Below are 18687 nucleotides of genomic sequence, written 5' to 3' on the forward strand. Positions count from 1 at the left end.
TATATACAAAGGCAAATCGCCGTGCTCACTGTATCCTTTAAACTAACACATGAAAATTCAGAAGCTGGATCCTAGACGGACAGCCTAGTAGCGGCATTACTATCGCCAATAAACAAACACCTGCATGCTTCCAACCACAACTACAACGTCTTCGGCGAGCCGCCCCCCCCCTTTCTGTTTGGTCCCGTCATACCACCTTTCTTTGTGCCTCGACGTTAAACCTAGCGACCATTGTCATTATCTAGCAACCTTCGGGTTATTGAATCCCATACGGCCGCCAATAGTAGGATTCCATCAGCGTCGGATCCGCGGGCATCCCGATAGTAGGGGGCCCAATATGCTGAAAGGATGTATACAACGTAAAGGAGTGGGTGGGTAAAACCATCCTAGACAAATGAAATAGAAAATGATAGTGACGAAGTGTATCCCCACAATATGTACAAAAGGGGGCCTTATATTAAACATTGACGCCGTCGAACGCGCAACGCCCCTGCGAAACTTGATAATTGTCATTCGTAACATCCGTTAATATGCTCGAACCATTATGCAAGAGAATCGGGGAACACAGCTGTTCGTTCTGTGCCATCGGCTCTTCGGTAGTAAGGAACTCCGGGGTAGTCTATTGAGGGACGGTCGCCGTTGACAACACGTCCTTGCTGGTTGCTACTCGTCAGCTCGTCGATAGAGCGTTTGGTAGATCGGGGTTCAGGTTGAAGGTACGGCGGTCTATGAAGTGATGTTATCGAGCCAGAACGATCAGCGTAGTGGCTGGGCGACATCTTCGGGCTTATTATGGAAGGAAGGGAAGGCATAGGTCCAATGGAGGAAGCCGTGGGTGGTCTAGGGGAAACTCTCGCCAGGGGATACGGCGCAGGCGGGTGAGCGGAAATAGTAGAATAGCTCGCAGACGATCGTCGTCTAAGCTCTGCGTCGCTGGCAGCGGAGTCGTAATGCGGGTAGCCCGGTGGTGCATAGCCGGGCGATGGAGGTGGCGGCGGAAAGTTATTGCTCGGAGGGAAGATAGGAGCTGCAGGTGATACTGGTGTCGATTGGCCAGATGGAGGCGCAGGTCCATAGGGTTGAGCGAATCCAGCGTTGCCTCCATGTCCGAAGTTAAGCATGGTTGACGGAGCCTGGCCGTTCTGGTATAACGGAGGCGGAGGTGGTCCATATTCGGCATTCGAAGGACGTCTCGGGTGATCCGGGCCAACATATGAAGTTCGGTCCATGCTCGAATTGCTAAGGGATCGAGCGCGATATGCTTCCGGAGTTTGAGTCCTGTTCCTACGCCTAGCATACTCTTCCTCCGCATTGTTGTCGTACTCGCTAGGAGCAGAAGCCTTAGTGTCGCGTCGTCTCATACGTACATCACGTCGAATACGAACACGGCAACCCTGCTCAGCAACCGTACGGCTAAGAGAAGTGCTCTCAGTCAATCCCGGGAACTTCTTGGCACTATAGACAATAAAATCGGTTGATCGAAGGTCCATCCTATGGTTGGCATTTCCCGCTCTCAATTCCGACATGCCATCTTCATGGTCCTGAGGTGGTGCATCACGATCCTGATCTTGCTCCTCCTTAATCAACTCGTAAAGGCTGAAAACCAAACGATAGCGTCCTTCATGACGAACCGAAAGATCCGGGAACAGGAAATATCCAGCCGGGTCGGGTCGATCCAGGTAACAGCATCCAGATACAGGAAATCCAGTAAGGACGGGAGGCGAAGTAGCTGCTGGGGTTTGTACTCTCCCGTGAGCCATAGGGCGCGCATGCTCAAGCGAGGCGTAACAGAAAAAGTCGACATTATAATCAAACGTAATATCTCGAGCACCTTCAAAATGCTCTCCTTCGAAAACTCTCAGAATGACAACAGGCGGTGGGTCAACTGGTCGACGGTCGGCAGATGCTATTACTTGGTTAGTCATAAACTGAAACTCGGTACCTGTTAGAAAAACGTGGCCTATGGATTATTATCCGTACATTTGGGACCAGAACCACACGCTCTCGCACGCTCAGGCTGCTGCAGAACTTCTAATTGGTACCAGAGGTGTCTACCACCCTTGGTAATGCGGTGCTCGCGCGTATACATCTTGCTTTCGGTCTGGGCGACCATGGCATTCGCCATATTGGACTCGGGCTAAATCATAATCTAATATTAGTATTATTGAATCATAGTATGCGATGCGTCGTCGTCGAATAATGCGTCCAGATTATCAAAAGACCAATCGCATGGTTTCGCGTCGAGACAGAGTCGCATTCATAAATCAATAATTGTTAAGTTCAGTTAACACTGCGACGTACCTGAATTGGAAGCATCGCAAATAATATACTCTATTCGAGGGAACAGGTTTTTAGTAAAGAATGTATCCTTTAAACCCCAAATCCTACCGGTAATCCAACCGTTCCAGACAATCGGACCGTCAGACGAGGAAAAATTGAAACCAGGTAAATGGGATTAGGTTTAAGTTGTCGGCGGGCATGAATGATAGAAACTGGTTGGCGAAAATAGGAAAAAAGAGGAATCCGTCAAATTGGGTCGAGGGCGAAGTTTGTTTTGAAGAGAACCCGAAGCACTGGCTTCTAGCGCGAGGCAGGTTGTTCGATGGTCCAGGCGGTCGGTCGATACGATGACGGTGTCCTTCGTTTCCCGGTACGCTGGGCTCGGTTCCAGTTCTCTTTTTTTTCTTTTCTTTGTTGTCTTGATTCGTGGCTTAGGCCGGGGAAATCGACGACTCAGTTTCGACGGACTGAACTTATCTCGACCCAGCCGACGACAAAGGCCCACAGACTGAAAAGACAGGCGGGTTGGCGGAGTTTGTCGTCAGAATGATCGGTAGGGACGAAGTTTGATGTGTGTGAGGGAAAAGGAAAGAAATGAACCGGTCCGACGCCAGAGAAGGGGGAGAGAAGGCCAGTGGAGGACGCTGAGTGGGCTAGACTGGGGAGCGTGGGAACCAGTAAGAGGGTAGAAAGGCTTGGTTAGTTGGTTAGTTGGTCAAAGTCGGTGGACTCCAGTGGTCTCTGGGCAGACGGCTGGTCCTTGCTGGTGGATTTTTGGCTTGACTTGGTTGATTTGCTTAGTGAACGCTGGTGAGATTTGGCAGATTGGGGCCATAGCACCCAGTGCAAGGGAGATGGGATTGGCCCGAGCAAATCAACCGGGGTGGTACGGGGTGGCAGGTGGAGATGATTGCATCGGGTTCCCTACCTGTGGGTCGGGTACCACCAATCAAACGGGGTACTGTACCCATTAGGCTCCACCTGTGTGGATAAAGTAGCCCCCATTCCTCCCTTGGTTTTTTAGTTTCTCCCTGTATAGGAAGTCATGCTCACTGTAGCTTCGCTGTAGCTCACAGTATATGCACGGTGCCAAGACACGCAGGGACAGGGGTGTGAGGAAGTTTTCGACCAAGCAGATTGTATAAGAATGGAAGGTCCTCCACCCAATTTCAACCCGGCCAGAAATCCCCGAATGGGCTTATTCTATGACAATCACGTCGCTCCCGTCTCCCTGGACCGGAGACGGTACAGTGACATTACTGCCGTACTGTATAAAGTTCTGCTTCTACATCCATGCAGGACCGTGGCTCTGCAGCTGTACATATGTAATGTATAGGTTGGGTGGAGTTTGGGCAGCGTAGCAAGCCAATTAGCGGTCATTCCAGGAGCCAGGATTTTTGTCTTCGTCTAAAATTTTCTGAACGGTTCGCGTTTTAAAAGAAAGAGATGCTTCTGGTGGCGCCAAAACGGATCCGTTTCCCCCAATTCCGCCGCTGCGGGAGGAACCGACATTGCAGTTAGCGGAGTACATTTTAAAGTACAGTACGTACTTCATTTCCTGGAGACATTCGAGACAATTCATCATTTGATCTTTTAGGTAATTCATAATTACGGATACCAATATCAAATCTATAAATCTATTTACAACCATATTCAAATCAAAGTAAAAGAAAGAAGTCATCTTCGCGTGGAGAATTCCCGAAAATGCATAATTACTTACAAGGTAACATTCGATGAGACACAGTTTGCTTTTCCTCCTCATCCTCCCAACCAAACTTGTGCCGCTTCCCCGTAATGTTTGTGCATAGTGTCGTGTCTGCATAAGGAGATTAAATCAGTGGGAATCATTAATAACAAGCCGTCTGCGTCTTACCGAGCAAACATATCCATTTACATAAGATAATGTATAATCATTTGACTATATGGTATATGAGTATACCTCCATTCCATTCCGCCGTCGCTGGTTTTTTAATAGCCGGCCTACCTACATATATATTGTATCCTATTATGTAGAAATGAATACCTTTTTCTATAGACAGTGAATATTTCAGCTGAAGCACGAAGGTCACTTTAACATAAGCCAGGGTCTCTAAATATGGAACTCAGCTAACAAGTACCTAGGTACCTTTCTAATAAACGGATTTCATACCGATCTCCGAATGTCTACATTCCGTATTCCAATCCTCTTCCAATTCCGAATAGTAGTACCTGAAATATCTATGTAAGGGTTCTAATCCAGTAGTTTGATAAAAAAAAAAAAAAAAAAAAAAAATAAGTTCTGTTATAAGAGTGCCATCTTTGCTTCAGGAATTACAGTGTTGTACTTTCGGAACCTCTACCGATAGGATCACCATTTTCCCTAAATGGAAAATGCTCTTAGATATGATGGCCCCCTGGTGAAAGCAAAATCCGGTTCAAACTAACAGAAAACTAAGCCTCCTTCCATGTACCCAGGTAATATTCAATTAGGTCCATCAGTACTGTACGTAATCAATCACATTCGTAATACTGGTACATACCTAGGTAACTAGTATCTCCCAAAACCAAAAATCAAATATTCTAGACTTTATCTAGAATGTCCATCGTCATTTATATGGTGCGGAATTGAAAGCCCCGCCCTTTGACAGTTCTACCATGGTATATGTTTCTGTAGAACTTGTCCCGCTGTCCCGATGATCAGGGACCAATATGTAATTGTCTTTGTATGATTTAATACGTTGATCGACCCGAGTTTTACCACGCAGCTAAAAAGTTAAGCTTTCATCGGGCTTTGGAACCGAGTCTCAGCTGCGCTTGAAGAAATGCTTAAAGAACTGGTGCAGAAGTGGTGTTTTGCCAAGCTCTTTCTTGGCATCATTGACATTAACATTGACTGACAGACTTGACAAACGGCAACCTAGAAACAAAAAAGTTATGCTCTACATGGTGAACTCATCTGATGTCAAGATGAGACGACATGTCGCCTCGTGGCCGGCATCTCGCTAAGGCTAACTTTGAGGTTGGCTGTTAAATAAGTTCAATGCTTTGAGGTACATACATAATTAGACATGTATGTGTATATCATGTACCTACGAAGGTGGGCTAGAGAAGAAAGTTCATGAGTCGGCTAGTCGATTCTTGTTGGTCCAGTTCGTCCTACCTGCAAATTTAGTTTTAATCAAAGTAGTCTAACATGGTGATAGGTCATATCGAGATCATTACGTCGTGCAAGTACGGCCGAAAACCCTGTCGGCCCTTTCCTCTGGGAACAAGTACATCGTTCATGTACATGGGTAGCAACTGCACTATGCAGTTACATACCTAATGTACTGTACACTCTGACTCGAACACTAATACACTAATATCTGTGAAACCACCATTCAATTCTCTTATCTAAGCAACCTTCTCCCTTACATACACTATACGCTACGAACCCGGGCTAGCGGTACCCTACACATACTATCTATTCGTCGGGCTACCGCTCATCAGCAAAGTCGAGATGATCAACCACCTGCCAAACGACGCGAAGCCACAGACAACCAATTATGTCTTATATGGAAAAATAACCTTCCGCGTGTTTGTCTCAAATTGCCACGCTTAAGCAACTAGGTTATGGGGGAAGCGTATACTTCACGACGCTGTAGTCCACGTGTATACATATGTATGTCTCGAATGATCATTTCCACATCCCTGCATCCCACACGAGGTTGGCCGGTGAGCCATGAAATGTCTCTCACGTATGTGTTTGCCCTATTAGCGTGGCCGCTTGGCGCCGCCTTCTGTCATTCATGACCGAATGTCGTTAGCAGGGCAGAGGAGGCTAGCGGAATGATCCAGAGCCATGGCTTGAAGTATACGAGTCACTTGAAGATCATTTGGCGGCAAATATACACAAAGAACCTTATTTGCACACTTCTGAGGCCTCGACAGATCCGAGCAATAGTCTCGCCATTCGCGACCGAGTCGCAAAAACAAAGATCAATGGGCTAAGCCGATCCTCAAAGTACCAAGTATTCTATCATTCAACACATCTCCGGCACCTCATTCTCATAGCGGCTTAGCCTCGTCCCCCCCCCCTTAGTGAGGTTTTATGAGCCAACCCGGATACCTACCTAAGGTAGCAACCTCAAGGAGCATATAGACGAATCAATGAGAAGCAATAACGCCATTGTCAGCTATGACTCTTCTCAAACTCTTGCCTACAGCGGAATATGACAGCAGAAGTCCGGTAGTTACACCTGAAGGCGTAAAAAACAGGACGTACAACTTAGAGTGCATCTCGATTTCAATACAATACCAATTGAACTCCGAGTCGTCTAAGACTTGCATCGGCTACCCACTCACATTGAAATGTACAGTTAAGAAGCAACCTCCCCAAATGAGCAATATGATTGACTATCCTCCTATCTGTAGTGTAGCCTCGTTCGCTTCTACCTGCAGCGAGAACTCCCAGTATGACTTACAGGTCCCGAAGGCAAGACTCCGATGGCTATTTGGTCCAGAGAAGCCACGGCATGGTTTTCACGGCATTGTCGCATGGTCGATCCGTAAATCATCTATTATGATTCATACTCCATTACCTAGGTAGATGTTTGGTTCTTTTCAGTATCGGTGTCAACAACGGTATTCCTCTGCCAAGTGGTTCCTGCTTGATATACGAGATGCAGCAGCCCTAGTTACACCAGATCGCTTCCAGAGTACTCAGGTAGACTGAGATAAGGAACCCCATCACTAAACGTTACTTGGACGGTGACCCAAAGGGAACATAAAGTCCAATAAAGATATTACCACCCCAATAATCCACATTGTTGACTCGGGTATGAAAGATGATTCATCTTCAGAATCGCCTAGATGTTGAAAACCGCATGGTTATCTGCATATCATATTGCACGACATCCTCAGTAGCCGAGACCAGTTCGTAGCACTGGCTTGGCGGTCGACTTGTATGCTGGATTTTGATAATGGCGAATAAGATCGACCAGCTCGGTCAAGGTCATCGGGAACAATACAATCGTCTCAGGATGCATCAAATTGAGGATAAGTTTAGCCGCTTCAATTGATTTGCCTCTGATTATAGAAGTCATCAGCGCCCAGTACACCTAAATACCACCCGCCTTAGCTACAAACCTTATGTTCGATATGGTAATAACTTGTATAATCATATTTAACATATTACCTAAGTATTTTGGCAGATATTAATTATCACCATCATTCTTGAGGCAGGAAAATACCATCAAATAGAACCGCCCATTACACTCCCATCTTCATCAACCCACCAACCCCTATATACCTTCGCTTCTTGACCCTCCTTCCTCCTATCTTCTGTGCCCCTATATCCTCTCTCATCTCCCACCGGTCCGTTTCCCATCCTCGGAAATCCCCTCCACCCCTTCCAATCTCTCTGCCTTTGCCACTGCCGCCTCCTCCTCCTGTTATTCCTCGACCGTGTGCTTAGTTGTTGTGGCCATTCAAACACAGGTTCAAGCCATCTCTCCCTAAGTAGTGAGGATGTCGATGACGAATTCCTTAATGTCCCCCTGCGGCCACCGTTGCTGTGCTTTCTCGGCCCGAGGATGTGTTGCCAGCAGTGCGCGAAGACGCATACTAGGATAACAAGTACTTGAGCAATCTTGAGTTAGCAAACATCTATTTGATTACAACAAATAATCCCGAAGAAAACCCAAATTTACGGAATAATAGAAGGGTGGTAGTACACTTACAGACGACACAAATAACCGCCACCACCATGGCCGTGATGAATGCTTTGGGGAAATTGTCTGGCACGGTTTCATCTTCTTCTGGGTCCTGCGCTTCAGACAACCTTGTAAAAAGGAGAAGACTGGAATATATAGCGAGTAGTAGGGACCCCATTATCGCAACATAGTAGATGTAATGCACCGCCCCTGATAATGGTGAAGATAGGTGTAGGATGGGAGCGCTTGTCTAATAACTGCGAATACTTATGACAATTACCCGAATATGTTCTTCCATATAAATAGGACATCTCTTCAGCTAAAATCCACTGGCACCAACTATCGAAGTTATTGGATAGATTTCGTTTCTTTCTCGTCACAATTTCCCAGCATCTTCCCATTGTAGCCGGATACGAGACGGCAAACAGGTTATTATTAAACTTAATCGAGTAATTGAACATATAATTTGGAGTTTAAGTTCATCCAAACTAGACACCTGCATGTCGCCTTCGAATTAAGATTTATCTTCGCTTCTTAATATTGCTTTTAAAGCGCTTTGGCTTTGCTCAGGCGCTTCGCACCTCAAATTTTCTGACGATAGTTATGACATTACTTAACATCAAAGCACACCTGATCATACTGGGCATAACATCTCATCAATAAATTCCATTCTTGGACATCCCAACACAGAACCTTTACAATATATGTCGGGTCGCGGGTTGCGCTGTAAATCTCAACATTCTAGATGGTATCCAAAAGGTTGGTCCACCCTATTCCTATAACTATTCCTGACAATAAAATGAAGATGCATATCCAAATTTTGGATACATCTCAATATAAACTACATCGCTTAGATATATCGCCTATAAAATAAAAGACACCAAAAAGAAATACAAAACACAAAACTAAAATCATGACAAGACGGGGATTCGAACCCCGGACCCTTTCGGGAGTAGGTTTTTCTCTTTGAAAGAGATAAGAGATGAAATATCCTCTTGAATCTACCGCCTTAGACCTCTCGGCCATCTTGTCTTTAGAATGATTGAAAATAATGTTCATTAAACTAAATGATATAGGTTCATATAGAAGTTAGTTCAGATGGAGGAAGGAAATATGATGGTTAAGAAAAAAGGTGCGATCCATGGATGTGAATTTGATATATGATAATTAAAATCGGAGGGCCCACATATGCTAAGAGATAGTATAACCCTAATTGGCCGAGGACGGAGCTACATTATGCTGTAGTCAAGACCATCATTTTATGCAGGATATAGTAGCAATTAAGAGCATAGAATTTCAACAAAGCGGGGTTAGCTCAGCTGGGAGAGCGTCAGACTGAAGTCCACTTCAATCATCGAGGTAATCGGTATCTGAAGGCCGTGCGTTCGATCCGCACACACCGCAGCAATTTTTCTTTTGCTTGAGATTCAAGTCTTTTCTTGTTTTCCCTTTTGTTTCTCCGGATCATGTGGTGTTGGAAATATTCTCTCCATTGGGATGAACGTCCACTCAGTATCGACCTCGAAATCTTGCGATGATTGTGCCTTGAAGCGAAGGGAGGTTTATTACCACTTTTTGTTCTTTGAATCAGAAGAATTCCACCCCACAATGTTAAACGACATTTTATATCGAGATCAAGATATCTTTGTGGTCTCATCTCAATCGCGGAAGACGTAAATTCTTATTATTTCTCATTTTGCATAAAACAGCAAAGGGGTATTTTATTCAGCTCATTTCGACTACTTCCATTAAGTATTATTAGGGTAAACCGTCCTTCCTCTCCATGACGCTTATTACTACTTCGAAGGGTATAATGGCTTCCTCCTTTCCATCTTCTATAGCGAGCGAGGGGTATATATAATAATATCGCGACCATCCAAGATCCCAATTATTAATATCATTATTACGTTTCGTGACGATCATGATCATCACATCATAAAGAGTGACAGGCCCAGCCTACCATGCTTGACAACCGATCTAGGTTGGGCAACGGTGTGTATCCGAAAAAGGATTGTGCGACTCGCGAGAGTGACCTGCAAGAGACGTTCAACGCGAGGCGAAGTCGCACGGCTTTATACAGATATTCTAATTATCTATGCGGCCTGTTCACCGACGACGGGCTGAGCCGGAGCAGTAGCAGTCTTCTCGGGGAATTCACCGGCTTGCGGGACACGGCCATATCGAGTGAAGGCGATGTTCAACTTTCCGTAGTCCCATCTTTGAGAGAGGACGAGGAAGGCGAAAGAGACAGCCGGAACTAGCAGGACATCGAGAATACCAAAGAAGATGTAACCCGGAGTTACACCAATGCGGTTACCACCGTCGGAAAGACCCCATGCGATGGGGTATAGGAGCCAGAGAAGGTTGATCCAACCCGCCAACAAGGTGTCTACAATATCAGAGTCAGCAATTACCGTCATTGAGGTCCCGAGCCTGGAAAGGGGAACAAGGGAATATATCGGATATACGTACGGTCTCGGGCAACGTCGAAGCGTCGAGCGGCAGTCGAGCCGGTAAAGAAGGTGCTGAAGGCAAGGAGGACCCAAGCGATCGTACCGAAGGCGTAGAAACCCCACTTGTAGTTGGATGTCGTGAAGGCAGAGACGAGGTAAGAAATGACCCTACACCAATTAGCTCTATTCAGGGCGGCGAGAAGCAGCTTTAATCATGGGAATACTTACCAAGTCCACGACAAAGCAACATTGTACAGGATAGTAGCCCAGGAGACACCGCTTAGTAGGCCTAGAGCAATAGCGACAACGGGGAAGCTGACAACCCAATTGACGTACTCAGCCCAGAAGATTTGTCGAGTCCATCCGTCGACAGGCTTGTAGTTGGCCACCGGGATCGATTCGTAGGCCAGGTCAGAAGCAATGGCAAAGTAGGTGATGGAACCGACGAGGAGAGCAATGGTGAAGAGATAGTGGAAGATCTTCTCACCGGCTCGAGCGACGAAACTGCTAGCGAAGAAGACGATAAAAGAGACAACATAGATAGCCGTCACCGCCCATAACCAGTCACTACCGTGTACACTTAGCTCCTCACTCCCACTCGGGGGGTTGATATTGAGAGCATCGTTCCCACGGTATAATAGGATAGCCATTGCGATTATTTGTTTGTATGTTGATATTTACTAGGCAAGCCTATGAGGTTCGAAATTAGGAGGTTCACTTTCAAAGTGAGGAAGAAAGGAGAAAATCTGATATAGCCTTTGGATCACGGTGGTTGCGGTGATTCGCTGGATAGCTGATGATGAGCGAGTAGGGGAATGATCGGGGACGAGGCTCATAATATAATGACAAGAACCCCCCTGGCGAGAGCATCGAAGATCTAATGTGGTAGAGTTACACTATCGCAAAGCTCGGAGACCGATTATTGGTAATGACTCAATAGCCAAGGTATGAAGCGACAGTGACTAAACCCGAGATCCGCACGAAGGTATCCCGCTTGAATGATCATATGATCCAGCTATAACTCAGATTTGTATAGAATCTTCCATAGATCCCGGTAGGGGGCGCGCGACGGATCGCGACGGATCATAGTGATGCGTTTGTGGCATGGGATAGGATACATTGTTACCCACTGAGAATTCTATTCAGACCCAGGACACGGAAGGCGACGGAACGACGCGGAGTCAGACGACCTTCAGAGAGATGCAACAAAGTGTCTTTGTAACACATGGTACTTGAGCCAGTATGGTCGACGATCCCTCAGCCCTAATGTGGGGAAGCTACGGGACTCAACTATTATCGTAAGAACGTGGCAGCTTACAACCGGCCTGAGCCGGGGCTGATGTCTGTATTGGTAATTAATGCCCGATATGAAGTCTCATGAATCCAGTCCGTAACCCCAACTCTTAGTGAGGCAGAAGAAAGACCTCGGAAAGAGCTAGGATATCTTACAAATGAGATTGGAAACTTGAGGAAGAGGATTGTTGATTAGGAGGGCGCAACTATCGCCCGGGTATGGTCAGCAAATGCAAGGGAATGATCGGTAATGGTGACCAAAAGCCAACAGCACTAGACGATATTAGCGAGGTGTAGCAATGGCCATAACCCATCTACGGGGGATGGCGACATTGATGGAGGGATTCACGGCAGCATCGGATGAGCTAACACCAGATGCAGCCATCGAAAACGGTGATAGGTCTCCACCGAATACTCGACCATGTTCGTTCTAAAAAAGGCAATGGATGGACCCAATGGAGCTAGCATCGTGAAAGCATTGCCGGAGCTTGCAGGGGGAGCTTCGAGGTCCGACGAAGGCCGGTAGGCCGATAGACGGCTAGGCATATGTACAGTGGCGTCGAGTTGACGTGACGTGACGTGATTATAACCAAGGATTTCGAATTATTCAACGACAAACTGCTCATTTATATTGCCTACCCAGCTTTGTGTAGGATCTGACGTTGTTGTAGTTGTATGTGGTTGTAGGTAAATGATAGAGAGGTTGAGAGAGAGACACTGTCTCATCTTCATCTTCGTTAGCAATATCATCCCTTAGATTTCGTCTTGCTAGATTTAGTCCTGGTCTGGTCCATCTAGGCTCATCATTACTCTGAATGTCTAGACGTAGGTCGAAGGAGGGGTGGACTGGGGAATGAGATGTTTGGACCATTGAGAGCCTCAAATCGCCTGCAGCTCTCGCAGCTCCCCCGGCTTTTACGGAATGGATCCAATGATCCAATGGACCACGCATCGAGAGATACGACGCTATGCCTGTCTTAGATGGCGATCGACGGGTTTTTGGGTGTCATGCCACCATGCGAGGCTTTTTTTCTTCTTCTCTTTCGTTGTTTTTCGGTCCCTTCGAATTGAATAGAAATGGTTTATACCCGGAAGAAAGTGGTAGAATGACAAGTTTTTGGTTTGAACTTTCTTTTGATCTCATGCCACTTAAAAAGTCATTACATTATTTTTAGGCGGCGACTGCCGAACATTCCGGAGTTTCTAGACCAAGCGCCTTCCATCATATCATACCTCTATCTTATTAAGTGAAAGTCTAAATGTGATAATCAATTTCTCCATCACATCTAAAATTCTTTAATGCATAATGATATACTTACGATATTAAGCAACTGCTTAATAGATGGGTAACGATATGCAAAATATCTGCAATAATCCATACAATTATCATATAACAACTCTAGGAACCGAGGCCAACCGCTACTATGCTTGTATGCAACCGACCCAGACGATCGCCCATCAATTCGCTATTCGTTAATAACAATAAATATTAACCTATAATGATCTTCCCAAGGTCTCTCCCCCCTGGGCAACTCGATCCTTAGATGCATCGTTCTCCTCGCTCCCAATTGGTAAAAAGTTGCCTCGTACTTTACGCATGTGGCATTAAAACGATCTCCCACTCGCGGAGACGAAAATGCACAATGCGGTATGCTGAATCATGCTCACTTCAACCCGCTACAACACATTCTAGCTAGGCAAATAATAGCAAACCAATTCCCTCGTGTCACCCACGCCATTGGTTTACCGTCGCAACCCTTAGGTAACAGACTCATTTACTTTCTCCGCCCGGCCCTCTAGGACAACCTCCAGCGTAGCATTCGTCGCCTGTCGTACGCCCCAAACTCCGCGCGCGGATCAGCGGTGTGTCCTTCTCAACGGCAAAAAAGGTCCTCCCTGACTCGAGTGCTGCTAGTTGGAATTTTAGGTAGGTTCGCTTTCACAGGACCGACGCCAAAGAAGCGCAAACCGGCGGTTTTTGCTAGGCGCCGTAGTTATCGTATCGGGCTACAAATCAATATCCACAGCCAAATGGATGGAAACCTAGGTAATATCACATATAGCCAAGACAAGCCGAAGAATTGTGTATAATATCAATGTAGTCCCATAATTTTAAAGGGGGTATGTAATTGTGCATCCCTGGAACGCCCACGCGCCAGTTATGCCTATGCCTACATCTACAGCCTACCCGATACAAGCATCCTAAAGCATCCTCATACTCTCAATCGAGTCCCCTGGCCCTTCCGCTCGTAATAGTATAAACTGTACAAGTCTTCGCTGTATTATTCCTTCTCGAGGGGCTTCTTTCGTTGTGTCCGTTGAGGACACCGATTAATAGTTATTCGGCTTCATCTGCCACAGGGCTGATTTAGCCCGTTCCCGTACGTCAAGCTCGTCGTCGCCCTCCTTCAGTGCTTCGAGTTTTGACAAGAAACCCAATTTCTTAAGCTCTTGGGCTCTTTGAGTACATCCAGGACCATCACTGGCATTATCTTGCCATGTCAAATTATTGATCAGGTGGCACAAAGCAACCCGAACCTCCCTGTCCTGATTATTAAAAAGCCTTGCTAAGTGCTCAAGTAATTTTGTCTGGGATACCACTAGCTGCCGGTGGCGAGGGATGCTAGCGGCGATATGAACCAAGATGTAGATGACGGATTCGATAATTTTAGTCTGCGGTGGAAGTATTCGCGTTTCGCTACCCGGAATACCTCGTTGACTAAACGGATGGAGAACCTTAACCTGTAGTTTAGTGTCGAGGATATCGAACAACCTGTCTTGCCCTATGGTGTTGAACAAGAAATCGATCATCTCGGTTGTATCGTTCGGCGAATCGGCATTGGTACTCGAGTGAGCCCCACCGATCAAGTTCCGGATGAAGCCTAAACCCTGCTCCTGGATAGCTAGATCGTCATGTCTTGCTTTGCGGACCGGGTTTAGCTCCGCTTCCCGTAGAGTTTCCAGTCGTGCTTCTGCTAGCCGCAATATCCGCACATCCGAATAGGTCCGACTCGTAGGCGATTTATAGAAAGAGGCCGGAAGCCAAGGACGATACTGATCATCAGCAAAGCCCATATCTACATCTTCGTCCATATCATCTAGTGTATCTTGAACGGTACCCCTGCCGCTCCTTGTCTTTGCTGAGAAAAGCGCCGCATCTTCGGTATCGTCGCAGATCAACCGGACTAGCCATCCAGACTCGAGCTCTTCAACAGACCTCCTCTTTAGGTCAATATCTGCTGCGTGGACTAAATGTTTAAGTGCCCACAGGGCATTCAATCGCAACGATGCATTGTGCGAATGAGCATGCTCACATAACGCTCTCAGAATTCCGGCATCGATCAAGGACTAATGTTTGAATTAGCATAGTTCCAACCAGTATTTTGGCGTTTGAGTTACTTACCTCTCTCATAGGGCTAAAATCCATAACCAGATTGCAGATTGACGCGGCTGCTGCCACTTGGACCTCGACTTCAGGATGGCGAAGAAGTTGAAGTATCGGCGTGGATACTGAGTGATCAACTAGTGCTGTCCGGAGAATATTGACAGACCGAGACAACATCCGGACCACGTAGCAAGCTGCCAGAGAAACCGGCACTGGATTGTTGGGCGATGGGGTAACGGATTCAACAATATAGTGGACAACGTCTTGATTGACAATTGCTGTGCGATATTCGTCTTTGAAGGTTGCTAACGCCCCGATGGCCCTCAGCGTGCTTTCTCTAACATTGATTCGATGCACTAAATATTGATGTTGGCCTGCCTCTCCTAGCCGACATTCTGGAGGAAGCTCCCTTGCCGAATCTTGGGTTTTGCCGTGTATAGACCATGACCATGACTTTGCAAGTGGAGGTGGTGTATCATAGGTTTCCTTTAGCAGCTTGCACATAATCTTTACTGCGTTGCAGTCAAAGGCCGCTTTCTGTAGCAATTCGCTATCCGTAATAAGGTAAGCTAATATGATGGGCGCCTCTTCAATGAGATTGAGCATAGAGATGGTGTTTCGGTTGCAGTTGTTGTAGTCGATATCCTTCAATTTAGTGTCAATATCATTAAGCAAGCTCAAGAGGACGGGTATGACAAGCAATCCTATGTTTGCTTCCCTCGTCTTATAAGTAAAACCGGCTTTAAATAGAGAGGTTAAGATAGAAGTAGCCATGAGCATCTCGCTCCCTTTCCGAGTTCTAATTAAGTTGATTAGCCAGGGTATCAGAGGGCTTTCTGCTTCTTCGCCATCGGCATCGTTGTTAGAAGCTGAGGGTCCCTCGGATGGACTTCTGGAAGTGGTGCTATTCTGATACTTTGACGCCGACCGCCCGTTGCGAACCTGATTGTCTCGTGATGTGCCAGAGCTCGCCGTAGTTGCGTGGCTTGTAATCTGGAGGAGCGTATAAGGGAGAAGTAAATTCATAGGCTCGAAATCTAAATGTTTCGTTGGTCGTAGCCCAGGTAATTCCATGGGCCCAAAGGGTGATCTTGAAGACGTATTGGGATCAATTTCCGCGACGGGAAATACGGCGAGAATCGAAGGCGAGTAAAGTAATTTACATGTCCTGTAAGATGAGTCGCCTATGATGGCCGCGATCGCACCCAGAACCCCGTCTAAGCTACCAGCGGCGGTTGCAGGTGGTGGTATATACTCGTGAAGACCTTCATGCCGGGCGATCTTCTCCGCCCTCGGTAAGACTTGGCCTTCAGAAACCACAAATCCAGCCAACTTTGTAGCAAGGGAATCGAGGATACCACGAGTAACTAATGCTGACTGATGGCGGTCATCATGGCAAAGGTCTTTGATTAGATAGGTAATTATGGATGTTTGAGCTTCGTTGTCGGGGTTTGGTGGCTGTTGGGAGAGAATATGGTGGAGAGAGTCTAGAGGGCCATCGGTAAACAGCACGTCGGCTAAAGAACTCGAGCTAATCGGCGAGGACGATGGAGCATATGTCGTGGCTGCTGCGATATCTCGTACTACCCGAAGAGCAGCGAGAACGATGGGAGGATGTTCGTTTCGGAGACATGAGTTGCTGAGGACAGCCGGTAACGCACCGGCGGCGTGTAACGGAGGTAGGAATACAGGGCCAGCTATAAGATATATTGTGTAAGCTTATATCATAGTCAAATTGCGATATATAACAGTCGGGCGGGAAAACAAGTAGTACGTACCATTTGCGAAGCTAGCAAGAAGTTGTAAAGCTTGTAGCTTTGCATTGTCTTCATCTGGTAATGTCAGGAAAGGTTGCCGTCTATCTTTTCCATCTGTCTCGAGCGCATCGGGTGCTATGATCCTAACAATAGCTCGAAGGACACCGTGCTGAACCCAATCTTCTTTCTTCTGAATATGGCCGATCACCTCGTTTTTTAAGAAGCCCAAAGCGGCGATTTGTTCTGGCGCGCTTGAATTGAGCTTAGCCAGCACTGACTGAGGATCTAGAGCCATCATCGACGGCCAATATCTCCTGGTCGAGATTCTATTGATACAAAGGTAAAGCAAAAGAGAATCCGGCGCGCAATCTTTGATGATTGATTAAGTACAGAATTACAGAATGCGGAAATTGTCGATAACAGCGTTGTCGCGACGGTTGTACGTGCATGGATGGTACGGAACACTAAATTATTACGCTAAACTGATTGGTCCCTGATTGGTCCAAGTATGGGGATATTTTAATGGCTGCTCCTTCTTGTACATCCAAGAATGTATATTTCTTTGTGCTAATGTACGTACCCCGCAGTGAGCACCGTGGAGTTCAACGTATTTGATTGGATGAATTGGAACCAAGCTCAAAGTGTGGCTTGTACACCAGATCTGAGTTTCAATGGAGCCGTATCACAGCCACCGTGGCACAGCAGAAAAATTGATTCAATGTTCTAGGTGCCTAACTCGGCACGGGCTATCTTCCGCAGACCCGGTAAATCGGCAGCAGCCCGGGAGTCTGGAAACAGCCTTAAAAACTAAGAGTTAAAAAATTATCAAATATTTTGCTCTTTTTCAAGGTCAACCCCGGTCATTAGATGACGAAATCTATTGAAGACGTCATTGGTAGAACTCATTTTTAAGTAAGATGGATTTCAGTATGGAGATTTTGAAGCACATCCCGAGGTATATCATACTAACTTGTTTTGCTTTTTTGTCATTTTTGATAGAAGGCATCATAATTGATATCTATTTTCTGTATATACTAATCCACATTTGGTAGTTTGACATTGTTGATATGGAAGAGATAGGATGACTTTGCTACTATTTAAAGTGAGAAGTGTTGGTTTTTATAGGCGCAATCTGTTTCCAACTTTCATAACTTGACAACTCAAAGTCCATCCATCGTTTCGAAAAGGGTATACGTTTAACAAATTCTGACTCTCCTAACGCACTTTGGAGAGAAGATTCCGTTCTCGTGATAGAGTCGAGATTCGCCAAGAGACTAAGCTGACGAGACTAGAATAATAGGGCACCGAGAGGAACGGGCACTTTTTTTTCACTTTGCTCATCTTGGATTGGTACGAACTTCCCATGTGCCCCTCCCCCTCAGGATTTTCAACCAGGTACGTTAGCAGGTTAAGTACCTAGCGCAAAGCAGGTAGCATAGCCTAGCAAATAGAAACCCCTCATTCTCCTTCTAATCTTGAACGCACATATATCCTATACCTTATCTGAATAGGTGCCTAGGTGCGTGTAGGTATATGTATGTACTTATTAAAAAAAAGTACATGCAGAAGAAAATATCCTTGACCGCATAAAAGAAGCGTTAATAAAAAAAATAAAAAAATAGAAAAATCTAAGTCGGTAAGTAGACATGTCTTATATATCTTCAAACCACATCCCGTTCTTATCTACCGTACTTCTAAGTAAGTAAAGTCAGTAGTTAACCCATAATGGGCTACTTCCCGGCCCAGAGCGTAGTCGGACAAAGTTAAGTCGGGCCTAGAGAAGGTTAGGTAATAAGAAAATGGGTATGGATGTCAAGAACGTTCAAGTTAGTTCCAAGGTTAGGTAT

At 46.0% G+C, this 18687-nt stretch overlaps 4 protein-coding genes and 2 non-coding genes across 6 annotated transcripts; 1 reads left to right on the forward strand and 5 right to left on the reverse strand.

Moving 5' to 3' along the window:
- Positions 1-460: 460 nt before the first annotated feature.
- On the reverse strand, positions 461-2471 carry F4822DRAFT_257438 (velvet factor-domain-containing protein). The gene is made up of 3 exons (XM_051454518.1): positions 2302-2471; positions 1981-2137; positions 461-1906 (listed from the first exon to the last, which is right to left on the reverse strand). The coding sequence occupies exons 1-3, from the start codon at positions 2314-2316 to the stop codon at positions 543-545; spliced, it is 1536 nt and encodes a 511-aa protein (XP_051314550.1). The 5' UTR covers positions 2317-2471; the 3' UTR covers positions 461-542.
- A 5021-nt stretch (positions 2472-7492) lies between these two features.
- On the reverse strand, positions 7493-8130 carry F4822DRAFT_429393 (uncharacterized protein; the record flags this gene model as incomplete). The annotated part of the gene is made up of 2 exons (XM_051461093.1): positions 7493-7878; positions 7980-8130. 2 exons carry the CDS (start codon positions 8128-8130, stop codon positions 7493-7495), a joined length of 537 nt encoding a protein of 178 aa, XP_051314551.1.
- Positions 8131-8866: 736 nt separating this feature from the next.
- F4822DRAFT_t73 lies at positions 8867-8984 on the reverse strand. The gene has a single exon. It is a non-coding gene; the product is annotated as a tRNA-Leu (tRNA).
- A 272-nt stretch (positions 8985-9256) lies between these two features.
- Positions 9257-9356, forward strand: F4822DRAFT_t67. The gene has a single exon. It is a non-coding gene; the product is annotated as a tRNA-Phe (tRNA).
- Positions 9357-9827: 471 nt separating this feature from the next.
- On the reverse strand, positions 9828-11687 carry F4822DRAFT_257498 (family A G protein-coupled receptor-like protein). Its single transcript, XM_051454519.1, has 3 exons — positions 10634-11687; positions 10425-10573; positions 9828-10341 (listed from the first exon to the last, which is right to left on the reverse strand). Exons 1-3 carry the CDS (start codon positions 11053-11055, stop codon positions 10046-10048), a joined length of 867 nt encoding a protein of 288 aa, XP_051314552.1. The 5' UTR covers positions 11056-11687; the 3' UTR covers positions 9828-10045.
- A 2342-nt stretch (positions 11688-14029) lies between these two features.
- F4822DRAFT_429395 (ARM repeat-containing protein) lies at positions 14030-17135 on the reverse strand (the record flags this gene model as incomplete). The annotated part of the gene is made up of 3 exons (XM_051461094.1): positions 14030-15046; positions 15102-16780; positions 16862-17135. 3 exons carry the CDS (start codon positions 17133-17135, stop codon positions 14030-14032), a joined length of 2970 nt encoding a protein of 989 aa, XP_051314553.1.
- Between the last annotated feature and the right edge of the window lie 1552 nt (positions 17136-18687).

This window comes from Hypoxylon trugodes (assembly GCF_022578975.1).
Source record: "Hypoxylon trugodes strain CBS 135444 unplaced genomic scaffold F4822scaffold_5, whole genome shotgun sequence".
NCBI lineage: Eukaryota > Fungi > Ascomycota > Sordariomycetes > Xylariales > Hypoxylaceae > Hypoxylon > Hypoxylon trugodes.

Coding starts and splice junctions, on each gene's coding strand:
- F4822DRAFT_257438 (XM_051454518.1), bottom strand. Junction 1,907..1,980: donor GTGTGGTTCTGGTCCCAAAT/GTACGGATAATA, acceptor ACCAAGTAATAG/CATCTGCCGACCGTCGACCA.
- F4822DRAFT_257498 (XM_051454519.1), bottom strand. CDS start 11,055: ATGGCTATCCTATTATACCGTGGGAACGATGCTCTCAATATCAACCCC. Junction 10,574..10,633: donor GTTGCTTTGTCGTGGACTTG/GTAAGTATTCCC, acceptor TAATTGGTGTAG/GGTCATTTCTTACCTCGTCT. Junction 10,342..10,424: donor CTTCGACGTTGCCCGAGACC/GTACGTATATCC, acceptor CTGATATTGTAG/ACACCTTGTTGGCGGGTTGG.